Raw genomic sequence first — 16,538 nt, 5'->3', positions numbered from 1 at the left:
ACTCAAGATAACTTTGTGATAGTGGTTCATAAAGTTGATTTCACGTAAAGTGTTATCGCAGATCTATAAGGTAAAAAGAGAATGAGGTTCATTTAATAACAGAGTTTATCAGGTTCAATTAGCAAAGTAAATTTTCTGTTTGCAATGACTTTACCAAGGTTTTATCTTAATAAGAAAGCTGTAGTAATATAAAATAAAAAACACAGTTTATTACCCCCTCAAAAAAGAGAAAAAGAAATATAATTTAATTGTATAAGCAGACACTTTGACACCAACTGTTACAAAAGTTACCTGTAAATCCCACAATAAAACTTTGAGGTTCCTGGAAACATCTTTTAACATAAAAGGGTCAGCAATCGGGCTGACTTTTCTAACCCACCTAGCCCTTGACAACTTAAGTTAAGAATAAAAAAAAACAGAGGCACAATTCCAAAACAAAACAATCCAATAAAACTTTCCATCGCTGGAGGTGGGGAAAAAGATGGCATATAATATCAAAAACATATAATAAGATCTGAGTTACGTGCAAAGCAGTCAAGACGGACTTTGTAATGAACTTGCGCTGCGGAATGGGCTGTTGAATCATAAATGACCACAATGGAGAGTGTGGCCCCCTAAATGGGGGGTTAGCCATTCCAGCAGCCTGTTCCCATGTTCAGTACCTATGGGGGGCCAGTCACAGCTGAGTCCCCAGGTGTGTCCAGGAATATCAGCGAGAATGTTACTCAACCAAAATGATAGAAAGTAACAAAGAGAGAGCAGAAGGAGAAAAAGAAGAGAAAAAGAGAAGGAGGCCTTCAAAGGAAGTGGATGGGGGGAGAGAGTAGGGGAAGGGAAGGTTGGACGGGTCAACACGTAGAGCAATATTAACATCTCCAGTTAATTATTTACATATTCCAACAATAAAGCCCTAGAGTGTTAAACTCATGAGGTCCCAGCCCAATGGCATATAATAATCAATTGAAGGTGACCATACTTTATTAAAATGTGACATGGAGTCTGTAAGTATGGCCCTTTTTTTTTCATTGACCAAGAACCATGTCATTTCCTGCTTGACTTGTGCAATGGTGGGAGTGGCCGACCACCAAGCTCTCGCTATGACCAGTTTAGCTGCCATAAATAAATGTGTTAATAAATGATTTTGAGTCACGGTGCAAACTTCAGGTTTTAAATTAAGCAGGGCCTCTGCCGGACGCTTAGGAAAGGACCATCCTGTGACCGTGTATGCTATTTGGTAGACCTGGGTCCAGTATCTGCGCAATTTGGGGCATGCCCACCAGATATCATGTAGGGTGCCTGGGAAGTCACAGCCACAGAAACTCTTGTGGCTCTGGTCAGATTTTATTTTAGCTAATCCTACTGTAACCATGTACCAGCGCATCATCAGCTTATAGTTTACTTCGATGGCAGAACTATTAATGCTACAGTGAGCAGTGGTGTCCCACATATGTTCCGGGATCTGAAATTTTTCAATTAATGCACTGGTGTTGAAGCTAGCACACGGCCCTAACAATTGTGACATATTATAAAGATCATGCCCTATCCGCCATTAAAATCTATGTGGGTGTTCATATCCCAGTGGAAACAAGGGGTTTTCCACTATAGATGACAATGAGGGGTGATTAGTGGCCAAGCCACCCAAACGCCTAGCTGAGTCCCAAATCTGAATTGAGTGTCTCAATAGCGGGTTGGTGACCACAGGGCGCACCCTGGGAAGAATTCACAATAGTTTGTCCACTGAGACCTGACTTACTATGTCAGCCTCGATAGTGACCCAATGAGGAGGATCCATAGAGACATAATGAGCAGTGAGGGGTGCAAGTTGAGCTGCAGTATAGTAAGACGGGGGGTGTGGCATGGATGAGGCCCCCTGCTGCTGTGGTCGATGTATGGTCTGACAAGGTATGCGAGGCCTATGAGTTCCAAATAAAGGAGAACATTTGCTTTTGCAGAACTTGCAGAAGAGTTGTGGCAGGGCTTTGTATTGGCGGAACCCTCATATGATACAGTAATTTTGGGAACCAGGTCATCTTTATTGACGGTATGCATCCCAGCCAGGAAATCTGATATCTCTTCCAAGATTCGAGCAAGGAGGTCAGGTGGTGGCTAGAATATTGGCGGCACACATAGATTCATAGGATGCAGTTAAGAATACCCCCAGGTAGCGTAGGGGACGCTCTTCCCAGATAAATGGAAAGGAAGCACTCAGAACAGAAACCGTTTTAGGCAGAAAAGTTATTAGCCTTACATTTATACAGATTGAGAACAAGAACATTTTTTAAACCTTTGGAGTAGAGCCATCCGGTTAGGCAGGGATTTGGAAAGGACAGTGGGTTGGAGAGACAGAGAAGCATGTCATCAGCAAACAAGCTGAGTTTGTGTTTTTTCCCCCACAATGACCACACCAGAAATGTCGAGGTGGTATCTTATTGCCTGTGCCAGGGGTTCCATTGCCAACCGCAACAGCGGACAACCCTATCTAGTACCCCTGCCTATTGGGAAATAGGAGGACCTATGACCCATATATTGTATGTACACCCTGGGAGAGTTGTACAAAGCTGCAACCCAACTTCTAAAGTATGGACCAAAGCCCCATTCCTCTAGAAGGTAAGTGAGGTATGGCCATTGTACAGAGTCAAAGGCCTTTTTATTATCTAAGCTAAGGAGGAACGCAGGTACCCCCTTGGTGCGTACGAAGTGCGCCAGGTGAAGAACCCGACGAATGTTATCTCCCACCTGTCTGATCCAGACCTATCACACCGCCTTTGCCTTTATTCAGACGAGCTGCCAAAATTGAAGCCAGGAATTTGACATCAATATTTAGTAAAGAGACTGGGCTATAGCTAGACCAGCAGATAGAGTCTGTAGCCGGCTTAGGTAACATGCATAAGGCTGCCTCCAATGCACTCTCACCTAGCTTGCCTCCTTTAAGAATGTCAATAAACACACGCTCCAAGTGGGGCACCAGCACCTCAGTGAATTTTTTTTATAGTATACTGTAGTGAAACCATCTGGGCCCGGACGTTTGTTGCTTTCAAAGTTTTTGATTGCATGCCTAGTTCTGTCTGCTTTATTGGGATTTCTTTGTAGGGGTTCCTTCGTAGGTGCAGCTGAGAACTGACTACACAAATCAGTGTAATCGCATTCTAGCTGTGTTATTTGAGCAAGTCGCTGTTAATCTGTGAAGTCATCTGAATAGGGCGATCTCTGATAACTGACTTGTGGGTGGCCCAAAGAGTCCCATGCGAGACTTCGGGGGTAAGATTAAGCTCAAAATAGTCAGAGAGTGCAGTGTGAATTTTCTTTCAAACTATTGGGTCACTTAAAAGGGAATTATTCAATGACCAGGGAGGAGTTTGGTTTGAGGAATAATGAGGGGAGAGCATCGTGGTCAGACCACGGAGTGGCTATGATCTTACAATAATCATAATCAGCTAGTGAGAGGATAGTGGTTGATACAAAAATATGGTCAATGCAAATGTTGGTGCGGTCGAGAGTGATGGGTGTAATCCAATTTAGTTGGGTGGATTTCCCTCCATAAATCCGCCAACGTTTCATAGCAGAAGGTAGCCAACAATTTGCAGGGAAGTCTCGTAGATTTTGTTTCTTGCACTGGAGTAATTGATTTCAAATAATTTTTTTTTATCGTTTCTTATAACATTCATCAAATAATATAATTTACTAGGGGATAACCAATGCCAAACCCTTAAACCGAGGTCCAGTAGAGTACCATCAACAAACCCAACATGCCAAAGGATTTAGCAGATTTTTCATTGACTGTTTTAAACTCTTTTGTCTTATCATAGCTAACTCTAAGCATATGGAAGACATACAAGCTCTGGGAGCACTGAAAGTAAATAAGTAAATATTTAAATACTGAGGTCCCAGCGAGACAATAAGTGATAAGAAATAGGACGTTTCGGGCTTCTATCATATATTTGGGTATTCCACATACCCCCCAAAAAAATTATCTCTGGATGCCCATGCCTATACAGACTGTAGCCCATTCACCTGACTGACACTGAAGTATATTCCCTTTTTTTATAACCCGTTTTGCTTATTCCTAAAAGAAGAAAAAGATGACAAAACCCTAATTTATGGTATAAAATAAAAGGAAAACACATTCCAGGCAAGCCATGTAATAACACAGAGAGTATATAATGTAAGTTTATCAGAGAAAACAAAACCGTAAACTGATAAGGAGCAGGTGAAGTCCTCATCTAAATACAAGGACAAAGTCCTTTCAGTATTTCTGTGGGAGTATTCTGCTCTTGTACCTTGTATCTTTAGTTTTTGTAGCTAGCCTAAGCTCACTGGCATCTGAGTATGAGAAGGTATTTTTTGGGGAAATGTCCGCAAGATGGTGTCTTACTCTGTTAAGGGAAGGCTATCATTGGGAGTCCAACATTGAAGAGAAGTCCTGAGTATATACCTAGCCACCAGCAAACCTCAATTGGTAAAACAATATAGACAGGTTCAAGCTATGTATAGGTCCTATACAAACCCAGAGGTAGTACTGAAATAAACTTTGAGTGCATTCAGCATTAGATAAACTGTAAGAGGGTTAGAGAGTCAGAATGAGAAGCTACCAAATGTGCAGCTATAATCTTTGGATCAGATTCTTTGAGCTAGAAGCAAAAGATTGACAATAGGAACTAGCCCTAAGGTGTTGCATAGTATGGCTGGGCCTAGCACTCTGAATCCCCCAAGGTGACCATATAACACGAGACATAAGAAGAAACACATTAAGTTCAATACAGCAGGCCATGATATCTCCCAATATTTGGGCGATCAGTAGGAATTAGTTCCACGGGTGTCACAGACTACATAAAACTCAAACTGTGGGATGTAGCTATATCAACCTGTGGCAGGGGCTCCCTAGAAGCAACAGTCATACAGCAATGAAAACTGTTTTTTAATTGTTTTTGGTTTTTTTACTTGATGTGTGATGTCAGCAAACAGAATGGAAACCCCAACATCCTTTGCAATTATATGTTTTAAGGTTTCTCATGATAAACCAGTTTTAGTAAAGATCAATGAGCTTAATTTCTGCCATCCTTCTGGGAAAACTAGTTGACTTAGTATTGTTGTGACTTAAATGAAGATTCTAAATCAAAAACCTCAAATGCTAGGGTCAACTTATTAGTTATCACCCCCCACCCCCCCAATGTGTCTAGGTGGAAGTGACATCACGAGTCTTCAGGTGGGATCCTGGCAACACTGAGGATCCCAAACCTTGAGATGCTCCCGGACTGTGCAGGAGACATTGTTGGTGAGATCTGGGATCCTTGACAATCCGAGGAAGGACTGTGATGTTGGGGCGTAGGGTAAGTTTATTTTAGGTCTTTTTCTAAATGTATGTTTAAAGTAAACATGTCCAAAACCTGGGCAACCTGGGGGGAAAGCATGGGTCGCTTTCAGTGAAAACTGCATTTGGATTATTGGTCATTGCTATCTGTAAAGGGAAATCATTGCCCTACTCTATCACTTAAAGCTTGAATTAGTTAGACCTGTGTTTCGCCATGTAAAAATGCAGCATGAAGCAAAAACATGCTTTAGAAAAAATATTTAAGACTTGCCCACACCTAGATTTTTTACCATCTGTAGACAAGGAGGCCACAGTAAGGTAAGCAACCTATTTTTAGAGGGAAAGTCTAGGGTAGTTTAGAATACTAGGGAGGGGGTTCTATATTAGTGAAAGTATCCTATAATTATATTGCACCTTACAAGAAGTAGCCATCACTTTCAGATACTCCCTGTAATTAAAATGATATTGCTGCAAGCTGTATGCTAAGCCTTAGGTTCCACCTAGTTACACAACTTGTGAAGGCCTTTGCCTTCAGGCAAATGGCAAATAAACAGACATAATACGTATAATACAAAGGTATATACCGAAAAAAGAAATTAAAAATTCAGCCAACTCAAAATTAATATTTCATTTTAAGCTTTATGAATACTAAGTAATGACAGGTAATAGGATTTTCACGCAGTAAGAGCCAATATGCTTATGATAAAATTTCACACTTAGGTCAGGCTTAGGATATATTTCAAGCTAAGGGTCAGGTTTTTTTTATTACAACTACTGAATGTTTTGCCCTGAAATTAAACAGGATGTAAGTGGGCATATGCACAAAGAGGAGGCAATTTAACTCAGTTGTCAAACAGTTGTCCCTGGAACAAAGTTTGGAAGAAATATATAGTATCTATTCACATCTGCTAAGAGACAACACTTCCCTTCTCCTGCATATACTGGCTCAGTCATGCAGAGGTTAGCAGTGGGTAAGACAGAGCTCAGCATGTGCAAAATCCACAACCACAGGTTAATGAGACAGCATCACTAACTGTTACACTGATAATAGTGATCTGCATGTCTTCTGCACAATAGACTAGGAACATAGGTTGCAAATGTAACCATACACTTTGATCCAGAGGGCCTAATGGAACCTCTAATTGTAAGTCCAGACACTCACTGTTGTAAAAAGAGCTGTAGAAGAAGGAACTCTGATAATGTAAAGGGCCCAATAGATCTTTAGCTGAAAGACCTTCAGAGTTGTAGATGAAAGAGTTGGACAGACCCAGGTCTAAATTCCACATCTGTCTTTAGCCACATTGGTGCTGTTGTATCTCTAGTGCTTTTTTCAAGGTAAATTCACAAGCTTTTTTAAAAGAAGATTACTTTTTACTAGTGTGGACAAATAAAGGCAAGGAATTAAGCTTTAAATTATCTCCCAGGGTTATTACTAGCAATTATTAACAGTTATTCAATACTTAAGTTTGCCTGCAGAATTGTACCGAAGGCTCTGCCACATGGCATCTATTCCCATGGAATTTTGTGAAAATTTGTACAAATGGTTGTGGTTGCACTGTGGTGGGTTCCTGGAAGTGAATTGTCGCTTCCAACTGTTCAACTGCTTTTCTCCCTCTGGAGGAAGAACCACACCATCTGCATACGGTAGTATGCTATTCACCTGTGATCATCTACCAATGTGGTTTTCCACACAAGTGTGAAAGGAGCCAAGGCACAGATACCTAGTGGCCAGCAAACTTTTTTCTTACATTTCTGTGGTCCACTGAATGGACTTACTTTAAAAAGCCTTTACAGATATTAATTTACAGTACTTTCTCTGTATATCAACTGAATGTAGTTTTTTCATGCTTACATAAATCACATTCTTAAGTTTATAGCTTGATCCATGGTCACCAGGGTAAGGATTCACATTTCCCTTATCTTTACCCAGATAAGTAATCTCCCTGGAATCTAACACCTGACTGTTGTCTGGAGTAGTTACTTATTAAAATGAAACGCTATCATTTATACTTTTGAACTGCTTTTCTCTTCAAGGGTTACCCATATACTGGATAACCAGTGAGGTTGTCCTGACGATCATTTAAAAGTCAGATTTTATGTTGATTATTGTGCCATACTAAAAATCAAAGTCAAAACACAAAAAAAGAGTAATAACATTTCTAGTCCTGCCACCAGTGACTAATATTTGCTTTGTTGGAGAGCTACCAGAATTGTCAGCACTAAAAGCATCTATGCAATGTAAACAGCAATGAGTATGTGTTTTCATTCATTTCTCCACTTTTGAAAGTTGTGGTAAACAGCTGCAGTCAATGGGCCACATACCACTGCTTGCTAATCACCACTGCTCATGGTGATCACAGCTTGAACTAGTGGTGAACAGTTACTCTATTCAAGAGAATAAAGCTACTGATTTCTAAATCACATTACCAGGGAACAAAACCTACTTCAACTTTATAAATATGGAGTTTTAAAAGTGGTGGTCAGGTTTTTAAAAAGGTAAAGAACATTTTTCTGTGTTCCACATAAATAGATATATGAATGTGATCTATATTGTAACAGAGGGACCTACAAAGAACCCACTTCAGGAGGTACACTATTACCCAGGGGAAGACTAGGGTGGTTAAGGGGATGTACCTATATAAACTTTTTGTCTAGAACTGTTGGTTAATAAAAAAAAATACATTTTTCGGTGTGTAACTCTCAATACTACACTGTATGTTCCTAATAATACAAAAATACTACATAATGCATTATTATTATCTATATAAGTAACTCTTCACTCAGGGACCTTTGACCATGTGAGTCTTTTTGTGTCCTTAACAGATCAGACGTGTACAAGATACTAAATAGAGTCATACAGAGCAATCATTAAACACATTCCAAGAATAAAAATCATTTCATGCAATGATAAGCAGACAACAAGAATAGAACCCTGTTTAGCAGGGGAAAATCAATAAAAAAAAAATATAAAAATAATAAAAAATCTAATTTATTGAAGAAGTATTTTCATCTAAAAAAAGGCTAAATTGGCATTCTTTGAGTCACATACAGTTGCTAGTAACAGATTAGCTTGGAATAGTTTAAAAAATCCTTAAAAGAAATAATAAAAAAATTCACTGATAATATTGTTTTGTAAATTGGGTGGCATAAAGGGAGTCAGGTGATTTTATCCTGGCAGTTTCAGGTTCGTTCTCGATCACTTCCAAGACTGAATTTCTAAGATGTTGGACATTAGAAAAACTGATTATACATTAAATATTTATACAATTTATAGAACAGAAAGGAAAGCGAAAAGACAGGCTTTTTTGACAGCACAAAAAGATAATAATATATAAAATCAATTACAATTTTTATTCGTATACAAAAAATCTATAAAAGTGTTTATGCAGATAAAAACATAATTTATCCACACTATACTACTGACCACCAAGTCACAAACTTGCGTATAAGAAAGGTCAAAAAGCGGGGTCTCTACCCTACACGTTTTGCCCAAATGGGCTTCCTCAGGGGACAAAGGAGACCCTAAAACTGCAATAATGATTATTTGCATTATTGCAAGTTATTGCATTATTGACTTGGTAGTCAGTAGTAGTGTGGATAAATTAATCCTTGCTACCTTATAAACGTTGTTTTTATCTGCATAAATAATTGTAAAGGTTTTTTGTATACAAATAAAAATTGTAATTGATTTTATAAATTATTATCTTTTCTGTGCCAACAAAAAAGCCTGCCTTTTCTCTTCCCTTTCTGTTCCATGAGTATAGTCCAAGTTGTGGACGTTAAAAGCTTTGGCACTCATCTAAGTAATTGGCATAATTTTGTGGTGCCGAGATATGCAAGGCTAGCCACACTCAATGCATTTATAGAATTTAGTATTTTGAAGAATGGAACACAATGGTGCCATTTATTGTTGAACTGTCCTATTACATAGGTAATTGTAAGTGTAGGGTCAGTGGAGAGCTTTGGTAGCACAATTCTAGTTATTGGAGAAGTATGCTGCTACAAGAATGAAGTGAAGTTTGCCAGTAGAATAACAGTCAATTTGTGAATACTAGTATATCCCTATTGATCCGACAGTCAGTAAATATAAAAGGCAATATCAATTGTACTTCACTATCTGTATTATCAGTGGTGGCATCAGAAATGTGCAGGCAGTGTTGGGTGGAAAGGTCTTCCTGCATACTAGCTATATGAACATGCATTGTCATTTTTCAATAGGCGGTGATGGCCACCTTCATATCACATAGGCAAAATGGCGGTGAATGGCACAGCCAACATGGGACCAAACATGCCCCCTGGTAATCTGAACAGACCCAGTGAGATAAAGATGTATATGCAGTTTTCTGCCATCTGGATGTCAATACCTGTGCTGTTTATACCTAAAGTTTTAATAAAAGTGTTAAATTAAAGTTCATTTTTCATCCGTGCTGGTTCTCCACTCCTCTTATTACCATGCTAATATTGTTTTTGTATAAAATCTTTTATTTTAAATACATACCTTATTTTAAACCTAGTGACTTTTGTTTTATGCTTTTATGTGCAATGTGGCTGATCTCTGGTGGGAATGATGTCTGGTGGGAATGATGTCTGGTGGGAATGATGGGCAAGAGGAACTTTTCATAACACCTAAAAAGTCACAGCACCCTGCCTCATGCAGACCAAACTAGGTAATACTAGCAGAAGAATAAGCAAGGCTGTGAAAGGAAGGGCGAAATGTTCATCATTCAGGAAATGCTCTATCTGACTTTTCAGTACAGGAGAAAAGCCTGTACAACTATACAATACTAAGGATTAGGCTGTAGTACAGCTTTAACGTATAAGCAAATATTTCTAGGTTAAATATAAGCTCAGTTAAAGTGATGAGATGTGTAATTTTGCTGTCAGAGTTTACAGGTCAGAGAGAGGCATGAGAACATTGCAGTGTCAACATCTTGTATTTCTTGTGTGTAACAGTATGCAATCACATCAAACACAGCATGAACACTGGGCACTGCTATAGTTCAAGTGATATCATTGTAACAAAACTAGTTTGGTTTACCACTAGGATATAACATTTTTTGCATATTGAAATGTAAAAATCAATAATCAAATGTAAAACGCAATTTATAACACTTATTTTATGACTGCAACAGCAAAATTTCATCAGCATTACAACTGGGCTCTATAGTTACTGTATTACTAAAAAGCTCAGGAACTGAAGGGAGGTCTTCCCTTGGACCCTACATTAAAATTATCCCCAGCAAACTGAAGACTTCTTTAACGTCAATATATGAACGCATGTTCATGTTATCTCCAAAAAGCAGACCTTCAGAGTGATCTGTTATTGGAGCCAGGGCTGCTTTCTCATTATTTGAAGTCAGCAGCTGAATGTGTCCTTAGCCAACCTTTGACAACTATGATGGCCTTAATACCACCTCCAGGCATGAGCTTAAAAAAAAAATAAAATACTAACCCTCACCTACATATAAATATTATAATGATTGTTAGGTCTAAAATGTTTAACAGAGAAGATACTTTATACTTCTAGTCTCATGGAACCCCTTATGGTAATCATGTACAATGCAAGACTTTAGGAGCATTATTGGCCATACAGTGTTTCCACATGATATGACGATGTATGACAGCACCATTATACACAGAAGTACAAATGTAGTGTGTGCTGTGTTTTAAATGAGCAGCACACAGGATTAAGGATATAAAAAGAGGATTTGTTTTCTCTTGTAGCAGTTACAACAGTGGAGACAGCAACATTCTACTATAGTTCTACCTAGTTAATTCAATATTCAATATTTAAGTCATGCAGTAACTTCACAACACTTTGTTATTTGTGAATATTTTACCATTTTTTTACAATTTAGGATTTTAAATTGTAGTTTGTCATTAGCAGTTGGAAATGGTAAGCTGTTTATAGATGTCCCCCTGTGTTAATCTTGTCATTCCCCACACTGGAATACAATCCAGAAAAAGTATCCAGACTTTGCAAACCTTGGTTGCCTATTTTCTATTGGGAAGTATGAAATCATCTTTACACTTAAAGATTAGAATAATTTTATATATGTTTAGTGATGATAGCAGTCAAATTACACATTGCACTGGGCCTAAAAATGTAGATGACATAGTACAATATTACTTTAATGCAGAACTCGGGTTTCGTGGCACTATAACATCACCAGTGACTACACCAGATTTGGACAGTACTTTATATGATGTGCTTTACCCAACTCAGTGGTACATGAGATATGTTTTCCAATCAGTGATTTTGCTGATCCAACAAGTTGGAGTTGAGTAGACTTTAACAAGTTAAATCTAATACTGTTGGCATTACAGGAAAAACGTGTGATGCTCTGGTCCCTGGATCTGCTATCTTCCTCTGGTTACTGTCCTTTGGGTGTCCACATCACTATCAGCATGATGCAGAAACATTTTACTGGTAAGGTCCTATTAAGATATTATCATAATGTCACTGTAAAGGGACCTGGTCATCAGTATATCGTACTTCAGGTAAGGAAAACTAAATGGGTATGGGTTGCAGAGTGGTGGGAGAATGGGATAACTGGAGTTATTTTTACCTGGGGATGGGCTTTACAGTAAAGGAAAATAAGCTAAAGTAAAAACAATAAACAATAACGTAGTGTAAGCTCAAATACAAAGAAAGAGAAATTTAACACTCATTTTACAGCTGCTGTCAAAAAGTAAAAAATAATATTGAAAAAAGTTTTTTTTTAAAGTTGCTAAAACTTAATTAAATCCTTTCAATGGACATTCACAATATCAGTGTTACATGAAAGCTTTTTCCTGTCACTGATTTTAGAGCTGTGCCATCTTTCCTTGTACCTTCAAATCAAACAATCCTATATGACAGGATTTAAAAGCAATCCTGTATGACAGATTCAAAGCAATAATGCCACTAATGGAGAAACCTCCTATGTGATTTATCCTAATAAAATCCCATGTGCTATGAAAAAGTTTTAAAATCCAGCATTAGGGGTAACAATAGAAGTTGTTAAACATATATAGCACTTTCTGCTAGTTATGTACTGTATGTCTTCAATATCAGCTAGCTATTGCATGATTTGGTGACAATGAGCCATGATATAAAATATCCTCAATATCAGTCATAGAAACTTACAAGAATGATTACTTACTATAAGAAATTCTAGGGCTTCACATAGATAACCTTAACGTTTTAGATCCTGGTGTCACACACTTAGCCAGGACCAGATTTCTACCACTATACTCAAGTGACATAGAACGATAGCATTCAAAGTGATGCCACAACACAAGAATCAACACTTTTGCACATATTTTCAGATTTTACTGGTCCTAACCCAGATTAAAATATTGTGGTGATGTTTAAATAACTGGATAATATTTAATAGGGAAAACATATGTGACTGATAACTATACAAGTAAATGCTGTCGCAATGCCTTGAACCTGTAGGCACAGGTCTACTTTTCCTAAAAAAAAAAAAAAAAAAAAACAACACAGACAAGTGTCTAAAAAGCCCAAAAAGCCCAAATCAAATTTCAGACAGTTATCTTAGTACTTTAGCGTGAATGCTGGCAAGCTTTTGCAAAACATTAAAAATCCTGACTCAGCATCCCATACGGATGTCCTTATATAATGCACCTGTGCCCAGACTAAGGCCAAACTAACACAATTTTAAAACAAGCCATCCCTAACCTTTTTAGTTGCTTGTACTGTGAAATAATTCATTCTCAAGGATTTTCAAATATAATCAATTTTTAACAGTGCAATTATTATGAAGGACGAGCAGGCTGCCTACATTCTGGTGCAAGAAAAAAAGAAAAACAGGGAAAGCATAAAATGTCAATGTCTCTTTTGTAATTTGTAACACATTTCTTCATCATGGCAATAGCTACAGAGGTAAGTGGGGATTGTTTTAAAGTGTAACTAAAGTCACCTCTCCTTACTCCATTGCTGGCATCAACATCTTGGCCAGGTCTGTTTCCAGGTTCAAGTCGTTGCCAGTTTGATTGGCCAGGTCAGAATGATTTAACTCCTGCACATGTGTGGCTAGGTTACATGCACAGCTCAGTGTACATTCATCAAAAGACTGAGAACAGACAGGTAAGTTTGTTTTATTACATAAGGGACAAGATCTGTTTACTAACAATAAATACCTTGTCCGCTTACCTTTTTGTTTTTGCTTTTTATAGTTTATTTTTACTTTAGGATACTTTATTATTTACTTTATTACTTTATTATTTTTACTTAAGATACTGCTTGTTCAAAATATGTAAATACTTTAATGCTCATAATCCGAGCACAAGTTCACTTTGAATTAAAATGCCTTATCAATTTAGAAGTTTAAACCCACATAGACGCTATTATAGTCACTTCATTATCCAACCATAATCAATCTGCTAGATCTCCAAGTGTACTGTAATATTACTGTATACAAGTTTTATAAGTAATATAAATGATTGCAGTAAAGATATATGCAGCACAGCAGTGGCAGAAGAAGAAAATGAAGACATTAATTAGTTATTTGACAAATCACAGAAATATATGCCATAAAGTGGCTGGGGGACTTACCTGAGATTTCATGTACACAGTGACACAGGGTGAGCAAACACAAAATAAAGTGCAGGAATGAAGACATGTTGTATGGCAATGAATGTCACATCAGCTGCCAGTCTGGAACAGAAGACTTGTACAATGGGATGCAGGCCTGCCAGGAGGGTGAATGATGTTGATATCATACAGCTGTTGCTGAGTCACACATTGTATTAGCCCAAGTACTCAGACCTGTAAGCAGAAGTGCACAGCAACTCCCTAAAACAGGCAGGAATGGCTTTAGTAGTACAGCCCTGGGCTCTGAAGTAGCAGAGATTAGACGTTACACAGCCTGGCAGCTCTCCCAGGGAACAACTGCCAGCATGAGAAAAGTTCCAGGTTTTATACTCTGCTGACAGGAAGCAATTCTACAGTACAGAGACCATTCTCTCTGAGTCAGGCGAACTCAGCAGAGATTGGTAAACATCCCCAGACACAAGTGATTCTGATAGACCTGGCTGCACTCTCTTTATAATAGCTAAAGTCCATGAAAATTTACTGTACTCAGAAAGTAAATAAATAAATGAGACATGTCTAAATAAAAAACATTATATAAGATGAGATGCTGAAATAAAGAAACATTCAGATTTATGTCTCCTCTTTTCGCAGTGTGTAAACATTTAATATTCATCCTGATGGTCATAATCATTTCTCTCTACATCTCTTTCACATTGTGTGACAGCTCATGCTATGAACAAAGTAACAATGAAAATAATAGGTTATGTAAGGATGTCTGTCACTTTCTTTGTGCCCTAATGAAACCTGGTTAGGCAAAATGCATAATGAAGGAGGGAATAATTGAACCTTGAATGGCTTTAAGCTACGTACACACGTCCAACGGTTCTCACCCGATAACTGGCTCAGGGCCGATATCGAGCGAGAATCTGGTATGCGTACAGCGCCCGTTGTCAATTGTCCGAACAACTGTCCTGGCGGATCCACGGATGACTAACGATCCTACTCCATCCTACGAGCAAAATGTACAGAACTCGTTCATGCATCGTGCAGTCCTTAGTTGCAGGAAAGGCTCATGAAAGATCCTGAAAGATCCTATTAAAACGACTATTATTGCACGTGTGTATGCAACTTTACTCTAGTAGAAATTTAAAGGAACAAGTAATCAGCCTTACCAATGAACCCTTTGCCAAGATACAAATGCTACAATTTCTACTACCAATAAGGGTAATATATTTATCTTTTGGCCAAGGCACTGCATTTAATCAATTTGTACAATGCTGCAGGTTTAATAAAAATCTTAGTGTTATGAATGGAACCAAATGTTTTCCAAAGATCATCAGCAAGTTTTAGAAGCTCTGGGACACATGACTGGAGTTTCAGAAAAGAAATTAGGGCTTTCAGTTAATTTTTTGTTTTAACCTTTTATCATCATGCATGCCTAGGCCAAATAAACTAACATAAAAAAAAAACTTTTTTTGTCTTTGAAAATGTATTGGATTATTTAGATTTATTTCAACTCGGTGTCGGTGTTGGCATCTGTATGTTAAATTGACAATAACCATGACTACATGACTACTTTGCTGGTTTAAATAATTTAATATTTTTTTAAGGACATAAAATGTTTGTTGCTTTATGGTAATATTATTTTAAAATTTTGCATATCCTATAGTTTATAATATACCGCATTGTCCTCTTTACATCTTACGCCAGAAATTGTTTAATGGTGGAGTAAATGGGTTGTAGAAGTTGCTTTTGGAGTTTATAAAGTCCATATAACATACAACATATTGTCCACAGACATTTATTCAAAATAAGTTTTATTTCATAGGGAATATTTACAATGTATAAAAAGTTTGAATATTATTAGAAAAAAGTGATATCCCAATAATTCATTGATGGATTCATATATCTAAATGGTATCTTTCATTTTGAAATTTAAAAAAACACATGACACAAAGGACCCATGTTTTTAAACTGAGTATGTGCTGGAATCTAAATCTTCAACTTTTTTTTATCTCTGTGCAATAGCCAGAGCTCATTCAAACTGTGTTTTGCTCCCAAACGGCCCCCAAAACTGAAATGTGATTGCCATACTTTTATTTTAGTGCACTGCATATATACAATTTCTTGGATACTAAAGACTAAATTGACAAAAAGTCTAAAATTGGATGCCCTGGAAAAAAAGGAAACCTGAAACCTTATGCTGCTATCCCAGATACCATTCCATAGGGTTGATCTTGCACAAAAGAAATGACAACATAAATATATAAAACAAAGGTCACCATGTGTTGCTGGTAAAAAAATAGCAAGTTAACAAGTACTTTTGTATTTTGTTTCCTATGACTAATTTGTCATTTAGACTTGACGTGGTCATCTCTGTGGTGGTGCACTCTGGACTCTATGGGATGATGAAGAAGTCAGTTTTGTCTGGAGCCAAGTTGTATAATCTTCTGATGGCATCTGCACCAGATGTTCCCTCACAAACTGCAAAACAAGAAATCACCTAGGGTTAATAGTAGAACTATACTCAGTGATATGGTGTCATAATCATATGAAAATACATATCATAGCTGTTACTTTTTAAAGATATTAACCTAACATCAATATTTATTGATAATACATAAATGTGTAATAAATATATATATATATATATATATATATATATATATATATATACTCACTCCAAGCTGC

At 37.5% G+C, this 16,538-nt stretch overlaps 2 protein-coding genes across 2 annotated transcripts in view; both read right to left on the bottom strand.

Moving 5' to 3' along the window:
* Nucleotides 1–14,191, bottom strand: part of LOC140333940 (uncharacterized) — an 82,380-nt gene extending 68,189 nt beyond the window's left edge. The window contains exon 1 of the mRNA XM_072415970.1: nucleotides 13,869–14,191. Within this exon, the coding sequence (XP_072272071.1) occupies nucleotides 13,869–13,935 (67 nt within the window). The 5' untranslated portion in view covers nucleotides 13,936–14,191. The remainder of the gene's footprint in view (nucleotides 1–13,868) is intronic.
* A 1,447-nt stretch (nucleotides 14,192–15,638) lies between these two features.
* Nucleotides 15,639–16,538, bottom strand: part of CCDC60 (coiled-coil domain containing 60) — a 104,736-nt gene continuing 103,836 nt past the window's right edge. The window contains exon 15 of the mRNA XM_072415969.1: nucleotides 15,639–16,331. Within this exon, the coding sequence (XP_072272070.1) occupies nucleotides 16,218–16,331 (114 nt within the window). The 3' untranslated portion in view covers nucleotides 15,639–16,217. The remainder of the gene's footprint in view (nucleotides 16,332–16,538) is intronic.

This window comes from Pyxicephalus adspersus, chromosome 6 (genome assembly GCF_032062135.1).
Source record: "Pyxicephalus adspersus chromosome 6, UCB_Pads_2.0, whole genome shotgun sequence".
Taxonomy (NCBI): domain Eukaryota; kingdom Metazoa; phylum Chordata; class Amphibia; order Anura; family Pyxicephalidae; genus Pyxicephalus; species Pyxicephalus adspersus.
This window is presented reverse-complemented; position numbering and strand designations above follow the sequence as displayed.